The sequence below is a fragment of the Leptonychotes weddellii genome, chromosome 11 (assembly GCF_054177405.1).
Source record: "Leptonychotes weddellii isolate Sample4059 chromosome 11, ASM5417740v2, whole genome shotgun sequence".
NCBI lineage: Eukaryota > Metazoa > Chordata > Mammalia > Carnivora > Phocidae > Leptonychotes > Leptonychotes weddellii.
The window spans coordinates 90,943,354-90,960,101 of NC_138379.1; the positions used below are offsets into that span (position 1 = coordinate 90,943,354).

Here is a 16,748-nt window from a genome sequence, read left to right on the forward strand (position 1 = left end):
TCTTAACTCAGACATCATATTTTCCTTTGGAAAGCATTCTCTCTGGAAAGAAAACTTATAAATAAGATCAATTATACAAATATATAATTACAGCTTTGATGGTCCTCCAAAGGAAAAGTATAGAAGTTTGGGGATAGTGAAGAGGACCCAGTGCAATCTGGGCATCCAGAGAATGTTTTGAGGCTCTAGCCATTATTTTTGGCTCTTATCACCATGTTTGTAACTTTGCCAAAGGAAAAGCTTTTCTCTTTATGACAACTCTCTGTAAGACTTATTTCTAAGCCACAGAAATAATCTTCAGCACGGCTTCTAAGTATTATCCTGGGTGTGAGTGATGACCCATAGACACCAGTCACTGAGTAGGAAATACCAGCTTTAATGACTCGTTGGCCATATTTAATTGTTAATGCCATCTGGGGTAGGATTTTTTTTTTTTTTATTGTTTTGTGAAGAATATTCTCTCAAATGTAATAATTTAGAACAACTTGTAATTATTTTGGATAGTTGTGATTGTATATGTATCACATTGAGTTTTGGTATGAAGAATTCTCTTGTGGACTCTCTCAAGTTGTGAACCAGGGTCCTCCAGTAGTACTGAAGCCATAACTAGTTAGTTGGTTTTCTTGGAGAAGGAAGAATGACCCAGGAGCAACCTCTTTCTTCCATCAGTTCACCTCTGTTCCCTCAAATGCTCGTCAGTCCACTATCATCATTGTTTCCTTGTTTTTGGTTGTTTTTTTCTGTTGTATAATTAAATTTAAGGGCAATAGTGAGTCCTGAGACTGCCATGTTCTCTTGAAGGGTTTGCTTCTAATACATTGTTTTCTGGATTTCTGGGGGTGGGGGGAGGGCATGGAAGAATGAGGTCATGGATTGATATTGTATATTTGCAATTTAAGGGTACAATTTTAAGTGAAACAAGTCAACCCCAAAGTAAATTTTATCCTTTTATGTATTTAAAAATTACTTTGGCTGTACTGTAGTATGCATAATTACAAGTTAGTTATAAGAAATCAAATTTAATGTGTTTTTAGGAAAGCTAAAAATAAAATTCTTTTAAAATGCTGTTTTCTTATTTTGGGGCTGATTGTTTTATTGAGGGGCTTCAGGGAAAGATCAAAGGGCTGGTAGCACAATGAGATCCGACGTCCTCGGCCCAGCTGTGATCTTCTCAGCTTTATAGTTGCCGAAAACAAAATGCAGTTTTCACTTTTGTAGTGCATAGTACGTATGCACATACCAAACATGTTCTGAGTACAATAATTGTAGTCGACAGTTGCTAATAAAGATTTATGAGGAAGAGAAAATAAAATTAGTTGAGTGGAACTAAACATAAAAAAAACCAAGAAAACAAAACACTTGAAATTATATCATGAGTCATAGAAAAAGTTTATGGTATTTGCTATGTTCCTTTCTATCCAGAAATATCCAGTATGTTATCCATGTGTGATTCTCCGAATTAATTCTAAATATTAAGTGATAAAACATAGTTTGGTTTAGAAATCTGTGCCATCAGAGCGTTATAGGATATGTTTAATAAAGAATTATTACCTTAAGAAAGCCACTTTGCTTCTAATTCCTTTAATAATATTTTTTACTTAGGTTCTGTTTCTGAGTTTATTTCATTAAATTTCAAGATACATTTTTATTTTTCAGGACAGTGGTATTAACTGATGTGTATAGTATTACAGCTACTAGCATTATTAATAGTAATAGATGATATTTTTCGAGGGCATGCTATATGCCAGGACTTATTTTAATCATTTATTTATAGAAATTTATTTAGTTCTCATTAAAGTTCTGTGAAGTCATTTATCTTCATTTTTTGAATAAATTGAGTGCAGGATGATGTGGGTCTCGTTAAGTTTTAATTTGGTGGCAAGAAATGAGGTCAGGTCTGTGTGTGTAATTTACAATTATTTAAAGTAAATAAAAATTATTTAAAATAATTCCTTTGACATAGATTAATGAGCTGATTTTTGAAATGTAAAAAGAGAATCTTACCTAGATATTGAAACTGGTTTCATATGTGACAGTTATGTAAGCTCAAATACAAAAATTTAAGTTGCCTAGAAATGCTCACACAATTAGATAGAAAATTTCTATTATATGGGCGCCTGGGTGGCTCAGTTGGTTAAGCGACTGCCTTCGGCTCAGGTCATGATCCTGGAGTCCCGGGATCGAGTCCCGCATCGGGCTCCCTGCTCAGCGGGGAGTCTGCTTCTCCCTCTGACCCTCCCCCCTCTCGTGCTCTCTCTATCTCATTCTCTCTCTCAAATAAATAAATTAAAAAAAAAAGAAAAAAGAAAATTTCTATTATAATAGTATATGGACTTTAAAAATAAACTAAAGTATATTTTTATTTTTATATTCTTAGGTGACTTTTAATTATAATACGTATTCTTTGTAGAAATGTGGAAAATGCAAAAAAACTTAAAGGAGAAAATAAATCACCCCGAATTCTACCACTCAGGGATTATACACTGATAAAAAAATTTTTTTAAATATTTTATTTATTTATTTGAGAGAGCGAGAATGAAAGCACATGAGAGGGGGAAGGTCAGAGGGAGAAGCAGACTCTCCGCTGGGCTGGGATCCCGATGTGGGACTCAATCTCGGGACTCCAGGGATCATGACCTGAGCAGTCACTCAACCAGCTGAGCCACGCAGGTGCCCCTAAAATATTTTAAAGTATTTCCCTCCAGATTTATTTCCTTCCTTCCTCCCTTCCTTCTGTCCTTCCTTCCTTCCTAATAACATGTTAAATATTTTTGCACAATTGACAAAGCAATGCAAAAAAGACAAAAAATCTACATTTAAAAAATATTTTTGATGTTTTCCTCAAGTCTCTGTCCATTGTAACTATGAAAGCACATGCATAATTTTACATAATTATAGTCTTTTTTTATTCTGCTTTTCTCTACTCATCTGTCAACAGCGTTTTTCCATGCTGCACAGTTATTTATTATTAAATGAAATTGTAATCATATCAGCATATTTTGTGTCCCAATAATACAATTTCTAAAATTTATTTTAGGAAGGGAGACTGAAGAGATTCACAATGACCTATTTCTCCCTGCAAATTTGCCTGCCCACTCCCCCACCAAAAATCACATTTCTCTTAGCAGTTACTCAGAACTTTAGCCATTCTCCCCAGATTCCCTGCTTTATTCTTAGCAGTCACTTTGCTTCCTACCTGATGATTGGGAAAGTAGAAATTATAATGTTGGATGTTTTCAGTGTCTGTCTGTTGTCCGTGTCCCCAGAACATTAGTCTTTCTGCATCTCTCATCTGGCAGTGGGAAAAGTGTTTTCATTTCCTCGAAGGCCAGATTCTTTACCAGTGCTCTGATCTTACTCCTTTTCTAGCCTTTAGAACCAGTTCCCACCTTCTCTTGTGTGGAATCTTTAATTTCTCTCTTTGGCCCCTTTCTCATTACTTACAAATACGCTTAAGTTGCTGTGTCTCTAAACAAACAACTTTCTATTTTCTTAGCAACTTCATTGTCCTCCTCTGGCAAACCAGCAGGGCAAGGTGGTCTGGGCAAAGGAGCATGGGTGAGGGTGCAGAGGTGAGAGGGAGATGGTGTCATCTGACGATGGTGGCATCTTCTGAATGGCTACAGAGTGAGGTATGAGTGAGGGAAGAGGAAGAAGGGATTGGATAGGTAAGCAAGGATCTCTGTTCTCATCCTGGCTGTATCTCTTAGTTTCACTGTTCCAGTTAACATCTTTTTGTGGATGATCTGAGCTCTATGCTGAGCTCTGAACTAGTGTTTTCAGTTGTCTGCCTGACTTTTAAGGGTGTCCCTAACTTCAGAATGTATAAAACCATCCCCTTTACATACATAATTTTCTTCCTCTTTTTAAAAAATTTTTTTAATTTAAATTCAATTTAATTAACTTATACAGTATTATTAGTTTCAGAGGTAGAATTTAGTGATTCATCAGTTGCATATAACACCCAGTGCTCATTCCATCAGGTGCCCTCCTAATGCCCATCACCCGGTTTCCCCATCCCCTCACCCTCCTTCCCTCTAGCAACCCTCAGTTTGTTCCCTAGAGTTAAGAGTTTCTTATGGTTTGCCTCCTTCTCTGTTTTCCTCTTATTTTATTTTTCCTTCCCTTCCCCTATGTTCATCTGTTTTGTTTCTTAAATTCCACATATGAATGAAATCATATGGTATTTGTCTTTCTCTGACTGACTTATTTCACTTAGCATAATACCCTCTAGTTCCATTCATGTTGTTGCAAATGGCAGGATTTCATTCCTTTTGCATAATATTCCATTGTATATATATACCACATCTTCTTTATCCATTCATCTGTCGATGGACATCTTGGCTCTTTCCATAGTTTGGCTATTGTGGACATTGCTGCTATAAACATTGGGGTGCATGTGCCCCTTCGGATCACTACATTTGTATCTTTGGGGTAAATACCCAGTTGTGCAATTGGTGGGTCATAGGGCAGCTCTATTTTCAACTTTGTGAGGAACCTCCGTACTGTTTTCCAGAATGGTCGCACCAGCTTGCCTTCCCACCAACAGTGTAGGAGGGTTCCCCTTTCTCCACATCCCTGCCAACATCTATGTCATTTCCTGACTTGTTAATTTTAGCCATTCTGACAGGTGTGAGGTGGTATCTCATTAAGGTTTTGATTTGGATTTTCCTGATGCCGAGTGATGTTGAGCACTTTTTCATTTGTCTTTTGGCCATTTGGATGTCTTCTTTGCAGAAATGTCTGTTTATGTCATCATTTTCTTTCTCTTACTTGCATGCTTATCCTGCTGTTTTTCTGAATTAAAAACCACGGAGAAGCTCTTAATTCCTTCTTCTGGCAGCACATTCAAGTATCACCAAGTAATATTGTTTTACTTGCCTTCCCTCCTGTACATACCTCATCCTTTTAATTTCTGCCATTACTGCTCTCGGTCACTGCCCCATCATCTCTTGCTTAGAGTATAGCAGTAACATCCTACATGCTCTTCTTGCCACTCTTCCTTTGCTCATCAGCGCATCCTTAAATTGCCTCCAGGCTTCATCTGAATGCAGTTGTGGTAGAGTCGGAAGAACGCTGGATTTGGGCAGTTAGAACCTCAGGTCATGTCTGTTCTTACTCCTTTAGCCAAGTTAATTATCTAGAGACAGGAGCCTTTGAAATATTTTTGAGACTTTAAAATGTAATATAAATTTAAAATTTGTCTAAAACATGAATATGCCTTTACTTAGAAATCTTTCAGCAGTACTGGATCTTTGTGCTTTGTTTCCTTTACTTCTTAACCCTTTCCCGTTTTATCTTTGTTTCCAAAGACCCAGTTCACTTGTCCCCAAGAACACATTAATTTCTCCATCCCGTGTGACCTGGTCCTACTTGATTTATATTTTATCTTACTTAATAGTCTAGTGGTGATTTGTATAAACTTCCTTATTTCCTCTTTCTCCCCCTCTCCCTGCCATTTATGAATTCCTTAACAACTGGAACCATGTCTTGTTCATCGCATTAGACACATTCATGCTGTTGGATTATATAATGATAGAAGTGGTTCTGAGTGATAGGAGTTCATTGATCAAGTGGAATGAAATGAAACAGAATATTTTTAAAAAATGAAAAGTCTGCAATGTTTTTGATTTAATTTTATGCCAGTTATGGACCTGTCTTTTCAGATTGCCCAGAGTTTCATCCCACAGCTAGACAGTATCATAAAATATATTAAATCAACAGTTAAAATTGGGCTTGGTTGTTGAGTCCTTAATCAGGTACTCAGGCCTTCTCAGGAGGTGTGCAGACTTTCATTTTGGTGAAAGAGATTTTTTTGTAATTGAAAAACATATCACCAGTTAAAGGAGCATTGCCAACTTACCTTTTCTTTCAGAAAGTCAGTGTTTACCAAAATATCATTTTTATTAACTCATTTTACTAGAGAAATGGAGTAATAGAAATAGCATGTGGGATTTTAAAGCCAAAGATTTAGAGTCGAGTCTGGAGCTTCATCATTTATTATACATGATCCTTAGTAGCCTCCCTAGTAAAATGTGGCTTAATAATACCTGTGTTATAGGGCGCCTGGGTGGCTCAGTTGGTTAAGTGACTGCCTTCGGCTCAGGTCATGATCCTGGAGTCCCGGGATCGAGTCCCGCATCGGGCTCCCTGCTCAGCAGGGAGTCTGCTTCTCCCTCTCCCGCTCCCCCCTCTTGTGCTCTTTCTCTCTCACTCTCTCAAATAAATAAATAAAATCTTTAAAAAAAAAAATAATACCTGTGTTATAAGGTTCTTAAAATTAAATGAGATATATTTTAGAACTTTATGAAATTATACAAACATTAATTTCTCTTTGGAAAAGTTGTCTTGGTTTGTTTTTATTTTTTTTTTAATTTTTAATTTTATTAACATATAATGTATTATTTGTTTCAGAGGTACAGGTCTGTGATTCATCAGTCTTACACAGTTCACAGTGCTCACCGTAGTACATACCCTTCGCAGTGTCCATCACCCAGTTATCCCCTCCCCCCACCCCCCTCAGTTTGTTTCCTGAGATTGAATCTCTTATGGTTTGTCTCCCTCTCTGGTTTCATCTTGTTTCATTTTTCCCTCCCTTCCCCTATGATCCTCTGTCTTGTTTCTCAAATTCCTCATATCAGTGAGATCATATGATAATTGTCTTTCTCTGAATGACTTATTTCGCTTAGCATAATACCCTCTAGTTCCATCCACGTCATTGCAAATGGCAAGATTGGTTTGTTTTTAAATAGGAAAAATATAAGGCAGTTTTCAGATTTCGTTGCTGTTGTTGATGTATTAAATAACCTATCTTGTCCTTAAATTTATCTATTTCATAAGTATCAAAATAACCTTTTTTTTTTAATATCCAAAAGAACTCTATTATTTTAGTGTGGAAAGATTCCAGAATGTCAGTTAACACTTAAAAAATTTCTTAATCTCCTTTCCTCCTCTCATCCCTCCCCACCTTGGCAAATGCTGGAAGGAGTCTGCTTAAAAATATAATGTAAAGGTACATGTTTTTTCATGGGTAGCTTCATATGTAAGGATTACAAGGAAGCAATGATGAAGGAAGGAAAGGAAACTGAAGAATTGGATTGGCTTTTGTATTATGCCAGCGCCAGACATTGTATTGGTTCTAGAAAGTATCTGTTAACAAAATTAAAATTGTTAGTAGTTAGATGTGTCTCCAAATAATCTACTTCTGAAATTGTGAGGTGTAGTCTAGCATTAATTTTTACTTAGTTTTTTAGTAATCATCCTTAACAGTAATATTTAATTTTCTCAGGCTTGTACACATTTAGAATTCATCCAGCTAGCAGCTTTAGGACAAAGAGGTTAGGCAGGTCACTATAATACTAATTAATGGTATATTAATTATTATGCCAATAAATATGTGCCTCTGTTCTGATTCTAGAGCATTCTCTAGAAGAATTCCAGTGTTGACAGGGGGGCTTGAGGAGCTGAGAGGATGTGGTCCTGGCGAAGGTTTTCAGTTTGTGCTGGGCCATCTCTTACCTTCTGAATCTCAGTACTGATGTGGAGTTTCACAGGGGTCCCCACAACCTAACACGTTTGGAAAACCAGGGGGCAGCGCTCTGAGTGCTCTGACTAGAGGTGTGTTAGTGCTCTGAGGCCCTCACTCTGTACGAAAACATAGCGATCACAGACAAAATGTAAAAAGAGAATTGGAAGGGATGTAACGTGCTCAAAAGGAAAGATACACTTCTCTGAACTGAACGGAAGGATAAAACAGTAAGGATCTGGAGCTTGCAGGGATCTAAGTCCAAAAATAGGCAGAGCAGCTGAGGACTGAGCTGCTCTGAGAGGGTGGGAATCAGATCCCCTCACACAGCCTCTCCCTGCCTCATGCCAGGTGGAGGGCTCCTGAGAAAGGTCTGGAAATGGCCTGAGGACTTAGCGCTGTAGCTCCTAGGAAATGATGGAAGAATGTAGACAGAGCCTTGAAGCCGTGACTTGGACTACGTGAAATAGCCCCAGTCTCACAGGGTGAGATGCTGTTGTAAGAACCGGGAGTCCTCATGGACTGAGTGGAGACACTGTCAAAACAGCCTTTTACTGAAGGGTGGGAGGAGGCAGAGAAGGGAAGGAAAAAACCCTCCCATCAAGCTACACACTCGCATGCCAGAGAACATAGTAAAAAATAATTGGGATGTAAACACTCATTGCTAGTGAATTTAAAATGGCAGCACAGTCTCAAGAGGACTTTAAGGATGTTTAGTAGCTTCAGTTCTGAGAACAGAATAATATTCTAAAGAAAAAGTGAAAGAGTAGTAGATGTATATGAAGAATAATAATATCCTAGACATTTTAGAGAGGAGAGGGGGTAAATCCAAGAAAGACTCAGTCGGATCAAGAAAGGTTTAGATAAATGAAAGAGAACTAAAAAGTGTAAGCTAATATTTATTGATCACTCACTTTATTCCTACGCGTTGTTTTAAATGACGTGTATGTATTAATTTGTTGGATCCTAGAAATACCTTGTTATTTTGTTTATTTCTCTGAATGAAGAAGTCGAGCTAATTAAGTGACATGCAAGGTTCCGTAATGAGGCAGGGTTGGCACGTGGGCATCCTGGCCCCAGGATCCTCACCAGCATGCTGTGCGCTGTGACATGGCCAGGAACCCAGTGCGGAAGAGAGAAGAGAAAACATACTGAAGAGTAGATAATGAAATTCCTGAAATAAAAGCTAAAAGTGAATAGAAGTGATTAAAAAACAGGAAAGAAATTAATAAAATAGATGAGCCTCTAGGAAGGCTGATCAAGGGGCGGGGAGAAGACACGAGTAAACAGTTCCTATGAATTGAGAAAGGGAGACGTAACTAAGGCTGCTTGCAGTCTGTCTGGTACCATCACCATGCTTCCTTTGAGCTTATAAGGTCCTGTGAATAAGTATACAAATGAACAAATAGCCTTGAGCCAGGATACACATGTTGATGAGTGGAAAGCACTCACCGCCTCGGCTGGGAACTTTTGTGTAGCGAATAACCTGCTCTGTGGACATAATTAGAGATACAATGGAGATTGTTTAAAAATCAGGAAAATACTGTGAACTATCATAACTGCTTATTTGTTGACATTTTAAAAGATAGAAACATGTTCTGTGGCCTTCAGTGATGACAGACTTGCAGAATACCAACTGGTGGGAAAATCTGACCTAGTGGAAGAGGGTTTCCTTTATGCACCAGATGCTACAAATAGCTTTCAAATGAACATTTAGAATTTTCAGATACCATCTTTGAAGCAAAGTGAGTGTGCTTTTTCCTTTCCTTTTCTTTTTAATCAGTGTGTTACACCCAAATAATGCTGGAAGGCCTGTGGGAAAGAAAGGCAATGTCTTGAGCCCTTTTCAGACCTTATCCCCGTCCTGGAGGCAGCCACTTTTAGTTCTGGGGTGTTTCTTCTGGCTTGGTTGTTTCATGTATTTTTTTTTTTTTTAAAGATTTTATTTATTTATTTGAGAGAGAGAGTGAGAGAGAGAAAGAGCACAAGAGGGGGGAGCGGAAGAGGGAGAAGCAGACTCCCTGCTGAGCAGGGAGCCCGATGCGGGACTCGATCCCGGGACTCCAGGATCATGACCTGAGCCGAAGGCAGTCGCTTAACCAACTGAGCCACCCAGGCACCTGTGTTGCATGTATTTTTCTGTATTGTCTGGCTTTATGTTAACTGTGCCAGGTTATATCTGGTTTTCATGGTGGCCGTTGTGGCCAGAAATGGACGTCAGACCTATGTTAACAAAATGAGAGGGCTCTGGGTCCCCATTCTCTTACCCTCCCTGTTACAGCATGGATCTGTTTGTAATGCTGTCCAGCGGTTGCAAGTTTTATCTTGCTTGTTCTCAGGTAGTAAAAGTAATCATTAAATGATTTTGGATTAGGTTTATCACCTGAAGAATAATATAGATCAAAGGTTGGCAGACTTTTTCTCTGCAGACCAAACAGTAACTATATTAGGCTTTATGGGGTTTCCAGTGTGTGTCGCGGCAACTCAGTTACATAGGTTTGAAGCTGTCGTGGAATGAAAGCAGCCACAGCCCGTAGATAAATGAGTGAGCATGGCTCTGTTCCAGTTCAGTGTTCTGGACACTAAAATGAGAATTGCATATAATTTTTATTCATCATGAAATATATTATTCTTTTGATTTTTCCCTCAACCATTTAATAGTGTAAAACCATTCTTGTGGGCCAAACAAACACAGGCAGCAGCTGGATTTGGCCTGTGGGCCTTCGTGTGTTGATCCTGTTGTAGATTCTTAAATAAGCCCCACGTTCTGTATTAATGGAGTAGCAAACATGGAAATTGCTCAGTATTTCTGCCTTGGGTACCCAAAGTGGGAACACATGGTGTCCCTTGGCATGCCCAAGGAACAGGAAGTAGAAAAGCTGGGAGTGTGGTGGGTTAGCGATGGGAGTAGAATCAGTCTGTCCGAGGCACCAGTTTGTTAATCCCATCTGTGAACTGTCGTCGCTTTTCGCCACTGTACTCAGTGCTATAGGAACCGGGAAGCGTATCTGTATGCTTTGGCCTGGCAAAGACAGATAGATAGCTGTAAATAGACCAATACTTACTGAAAAGATTATGGTCTAGCAATACAGACACGCCTACAGTTATTTAGGAAGTAAAATGGACAGTAGATTTACAAAAACTATGAACTGTGAACGGCTAGAGAAAAAGTGAATTTGAAGAAGGCCATAGTATTCAAATTTGAAGGCCTTACGTGGTATGTTAAGGTGCTTGGCCTTTATCCCACTATCTAGTACTGTGTTTCTCAGACTGTGCTGTAGGATCAGAATGTTTTTTGGGGGGTTTTTTTTGGGGGGGGGGATTTTCCAGCCCATCATGAACTAACAGTTTTGTAAAACACAATAAAAATTATAGAAAAATGAAATAAAGATATTCTAAAATATAGGTCCAAATTTTAATTTAGATTGAACCAACATAAAATTACTGTTGAAGATTATTGTAAAAGTTTATAAACACTCAGTTTTTGTACTTAACTCATTGTGGACTGATGACAAATATATCATGGCTGGTAATTCTGACTGGTACTGGTTTGTGGGCCACACTTTGAAAGGTACTGATCTCTCCTGAGTGGTATGGGGTCCCTGCAAGTTTTTCAGCAAAGAATGACATAATTACATTTGTGTTTAGCATAATGAATTTTTTGTCAGTACGAGTGACAATTATGTTCAGGCTGGAAGGATGGAAACCAAGGAACCCTGGAGTCATCAATACTTGGAGTATAGCTCGAAATGGAGGAAAAAGTGAAGTTGATTTTCTTTATGCTGATTAATGCATGTAGAGAATAATTCAATAGGCTGTACACTTCTTGTAGGCAGGGACTATATTTCTTTTAGTAACTACATAAGGTAGGTACTTTTTAGAGTATTTAATGGATGAATGGGTCAGAGAGAGGTAAGGCAGAACCAGGAAAGAGTAGAGTATTTAGAAAACTGGAATAAGAGGAGTTTCAGGCTGAGACTATAATAAACAGAATCAAATACTTTCACATCAAGGAAGATGATAACTGATAAGTAGGTATTAGATTTAGTAATTTGAAAGTCCTTAGGGAGATCAGCTTTAGCAATCTGATAAACCATCTCTCTTACCCAGTAAGAGAATGACAAGAGGTACTCTTTAAAATATAACACATCATTAATTAATGTTAACTAATTGAAGAAGAAAAGTAGTGATAACAACTTTACCATCTACTTAGTATTGTATGTGAATGTAAGATCAATAATTGATATGTAGTTTTTCTTCCATCTTAACAGGGGAACTAAATCTCTATTAAATGGAACTGAAATTGATTTTTTAATAATTGATTCTGATTTGAGAAAAAAATTGAAGTGTGAATAATTTGCTTGGACTTGTTTCAGACTGCTTTTTAATAAAGTAGATATCTAATATTTTTTATGTGATTCTTTGTTAGAACCTTTCTAATAATTTTCATTTTTCTCATAGACTATAAGTTTAATCTTATTCTGTACCATACCAGGCATATATTTGGCCAGTAGTTTGTAGGAAAAAGATTATGGATTGAAAGCAAGTGGGATATAACTTCTGAAGAGTCAGAGAAGTGGAAGGCATTTTAGGGCTGTTAATGGAAAGAATAGAAGTTGTGTGGAGTATTGTTATAGCAGCTAATTTAGCAAGTTTGTTGTGTCATCTTGTTGCTTTATTTCTTTTTCTTTTCTTCTTCTTTTTTTTTTTTTAGAGCGTTGCATGCACTTGAGCAGAGGTGTGGTGAGGGTTGGGTGGGCAGAGGGAGAGGGAGAATCTTAAGGAGGCTCCACACCCAGCATGGAACCTGACTCCAGACTCAGTCTCATGACCCTGAGATCATGACCTGAGCTGAAATCAAGAGTCGGGCACTTAACCCACTGAGCTACCCAAGCACCCCCCTCGTTGCTTTATTTCTTATAATCAGGTTTTAGTAGCATCTTTAAATTGAAAAAACATGCGTTAAACATGACATCTACTGAATAAATTATGAACACTCCCATACAATGCCTGTATGAATATTGGTACTTAGACATCTTTTAATATTGTCTAGATGGAAACATTATTTGAAGTTTGCTTCTGTTATTGCTTTAAAAAAAAAAAAATAATAAAATGAACTTGGATTTTTTTTTCCCCAACCTTTTCTCTGAAAAGAGCGTGATCATTTTACATTATAGTGGGTAATGAAATTCCAGGAGACTGAAGATAATCTATAATTACATGTGGAAGCTAGAGTCATTTTTATGCTTTTTTTTTGATTACTAAATATAAATATTCAATATTCTTCACAATAATTTCAAAAGTTATCTCTAAATCTGTCCACAGAATGAAGACCAAGAAGTGATCCTTGTCAGAACAGATCAGTCTGGAAGAGTGTGGCCTGTGCATACACCAGGAAAATCTCTGGAATGTAAAGGAGGAAGAAGGAAGAGACAGATGGTGTGTTTAACAGAGGTCTTTGTTTATTAATTCAGAGTTCCTCTCTCCCCCTTGGCTTTCTTTGCATCAGACTACAGAATATTCTGCAGTGTAGGTTTATAATACAAATGTTAGAAGGTAGTAAATTATATTACTTTTATTCTTGGATATATCCCTTCGCATTTTACAAAATACAGTCTGATTCAACTACAGTTTTCCAATAACTGTGGTGAACATTGAATGTTTAAGGCAATTTTAATTTTGAGTGGGGAGGGGCTTAGGGAGAGAGAGAGAATCTTAAGCAGGCTCTACGCTTGGACTGGAGCCTGATGCGGGGATTCAGTCTCACAACGCTGAGATCATAACCTGAACCGAAATCAAGAGGCGTATGCTTAACTGACGGAACCACCCAGGCACCCTGGCAGTTTTAATTTTGTGTACATTTTTTTGCCATTGTTTCTAATTTTTTTTACATATTTAACATAGCTCTTAGGGAAAATCTTGTTTTATCTAATTTGAGCCATGGTGATTGGATAAGACAATAATGTCTTAATAGTAGTAGTTGCTCTGATCCTTTATAAACCTTATTTTCTTTTCCGTCTTCCAGCTCTACCAATTAGTTTTTAGCATACGTTGAGGCTTTTGAGATGGTAAAAACAATGTATTCAGTTTTCCCAAGTTAGAATTTTTGTTATAGATTTGGAATATCATACAAGGGGGTAATTGGGTTCACAGAAGATTTGTTCATTCATAATTTTTTGTCAGATGTTTATTATTTGCCTGTTGAGTGCCTACGCTGCTGGAGATAGTAATTCTTTCAGCAAATAGAGTGGGATGGATCCCTCTTCTAATGAAATGGGAGGAATTAGGGGTTTGGAGTGGAGATGTAGCAGGAGAATAGTAAAGGTTTGGATTCCATGAAAGGACAGAACTGGCTGGGGAGTCATGGATGCGATGCCAGATGACAACTGAGCTTTTTGAGCTACCTCTGACCCAGCAGTGTGGGTACCGGGGTAAAGAGGACATTTGGGATTGAGCTTTGCCTTTCGAGTATAATGAAAGGATGAGAGGGCCAGAAATTAAGGGTCTGGAGCCAGGGAGTGATTGAAGTCATGGAATAGGAGATTTAGGCTCGTGATTTCAGGAATAGTAATGTTGGGAAGAAATACCGGGAATGTGGTTCCAAAGATCTCAGAGAGGTTGAAGAGCAGGTGAGAATAAGGGAACGTAAGGGAGATTGGACTTGAGAGGAAATAAATAGCACTTTTCTTTTCCACATGTAGGTATGGAACGAGCTGCTGGGAAAACCCAGGACTGATTTAGATGAGAATCAGAATATTAGCTTTGTTTCTGATAGAGCTGTGTAAAATCGGTTTGCTAATATTTCACTCTGTTTTTGGCATGCTTACTCGATCTCTGGATGATCATGGAGTTCCCTCCATGGTGGTAGGAATTGTTACTACAAGAAGAGCAGACAGGAGAGAAGAAGGGATAAAACATTTCTGCCTCTTCCCCCAAACCCAGAAATCAGATAGTGTTATACTTCCATCCCTAGGGAAGAGGAGAGTAATGGGGCAGAAATAGGGAGTGGTATTCTAATGGAAATTCTTCCAAAAGGAAGCACACAGAATAGGGATAAGCTAGCTGGAAGGAAAGATTGTGGTATGTAGTGGGATTTTTGTATTTAATATCAGATTTACAGATAGTTAATTAAAAATACTTCAAAGACCCATGTTTTCACTAAATAATGTTCATTTTCTCATAGGCTTCAACCCATGAAGAAAAAGAAAGGGTTAGATACTTTCATGATGATGATAATCTCAGCCTAAATGATTTAGTCAAGAATGAAAAGATGGGAACAGCAGAAAATCAAAACAAACTTTTTATGAGGATGGCATCTAAGGTAAGATCCATTCCTAGGATACCTTTCAATTTAGAGAAACTGGTTACTCCATCTAGCAATGATCTATTTTTCAGAGTGCTGGTTCTTTCTGATCTTGATTTATTTTATTAAACCAAATCCTTTATAAGACCTATCAAGAACATGCATTTTGGAATTGATTGGGAAACACATAATTGGGATTTATTTTGTTTTTAAATATAGACTCTGGTTTAGTTTTTTTATGTATACCATGACAATGTTAATTGTGTATTTGATCTACCATTTAAGGGAAAGTTTTGGGCCAGAGTTAGATGACCGGTGTATTTTGTGTTAATGTTCCTTCAGTTCTTCATAATTATGTCACAAGGAGTGTATTTGAAGTAACATATTATAGATTACGGAGGAGACATCTTAGAATAATCTTAAATCTATTTATATGAACACTTTGTATTTATATTTCATATTTATGTGAAAATGTATGTTAGTACATCATTATGGTTAGTAGGATTAGTTTTTGTTTTAAATAGCATTCTTGGTTGCAGTGCCTTCCAAACACTACCACTGACTTTCTTTTGAAAGAGACCTATTTGAACTCAGCTGTGTAACAGGTTTGACTATGCTGGAGTTTCAGCTCGATGTCTGGATTTGCAGGCCAAGCTTTCCCAGAACACAGCTGTCCACATTTGTTTACCCGTTGTCTAAGGTTGTTTTCACCCTACAACAGCTGAGTTGAATAGTTGTGATGGAGACCGTACACCGCACAAAGCTGAAATAGTTGGAATAATTTGCCCATGCCTGCTTTGGCATATCCGTGGTTACTTTTTGGTGGTGGGAGTTTGAACTCGGTATCTGATGTACAGGGGCAGGATTTTTTACTGTATACATTTTTAGACTTCTTTTTTTTTCAAACTCTGTGAATATACTGCCTGGTGAAAAATTTTACTTCATGAAAACTAGAATAAAGATAAGCAATGTGTCTGTGTGTATGTGTGTGTTGGGAGGAGTAAAACAAACTTGGGTTTAAATAGAAATGATTATTCTTCCCATCACCAAGAATTGTATGGGATCTTGAATTTAACCCATAGGATCATTTTACTTCTCTTTATTTGGAGGGAAAGACTAGAAGTCTCCTAGGGTCTGGAAATTCAATGCAGAAGGAAGGTCATATTTTTTGAAAGTTTTCTTTTCAGAAACAGGACAACCATTGTATGTGCAACTCTGAATTATTTAGTTTTAGTAATCTGAGCATAGTCAATTCAGGTTGATACACAAGATAAAACCTTGTTATAAATTGTAGTAGTCATTTATTGCTTCACTTGTTCACTGAACACCTCATTTGTGCTAGGTAGATAACCATTCTTGGTGCTGTGAGCAGGGAACCGATCAAGTCAAAGTTCCTCCCCTCAAGGCGCTCATATTTCTGGTGGATGAGACAGAAAGTGAACAAATGCATGATGTAAAGTATTATATAACATAAATATTATACAAAATAGAAAATATTGCTGTAGGAAGTAAAGCAAAATGGAAGGAGATAGGCTGGTGTTTCAGTAGAGTGTTGAAGGACGGCCTCTCTGTGGAGGTGATGTTTCTGCAGCCTGTGGACAGAGTCAGGGAGTGGTCCATGTGAGTGTCCCGGAGAGAATATTCACGTGGAAGAAACAGCAAATGCAGAGGATCTGAAGCAGAGCTGAGCTCGAAGAGCAGGAGAAGACAACAGGCTGACAAGTGAGACTGGGAAAAGGAGAAAGGAACAGGGGAGTAGAAGAAGAGGTGGGAGACATAGCAGGACTCAAATCTTGTAAGGTCTTACAGGCCACGGTGTGGGAGCTTGTGGCTTTGTGTAAGCGATGGGCATTGTAAGTGATTTTGAAGGTTTGGACTAGGACAGTGTCATGATCTGGTTTATGTTCTGTAATTGTCCCA

The 16,748-nt window shown here is 37.9% G+C and overlaps 1 protein-coding gene across 2 annotated transcripts in view; it reads left to right on the forward strand.

Annotated features, from left to right (window-relative positions):
• Positions 1-16,748, forward strand: part of CWF19L2 (CWF19 like cell cycle control factor 2) — a 122,513-nt gene that overhangs the window by 55,086 nt on the left and 50,679 nt on the right. For both annotated transcript variants that reach the window (XM_081799556.1, XM_081799557.1), the window contains exons 11-12: positions 12,851-12,964; positions 14,709-14,846. In XM_081799556.1, coding sequence (XP_081655682.1) covers positions 12,851-12,964; positions 14,709-14,846 — 252 coding nt within the window. The remainder of the gene's footprint in view (positions 1-12,850; positions 12,965-14,708; positions 14,847-16,748) is intronic.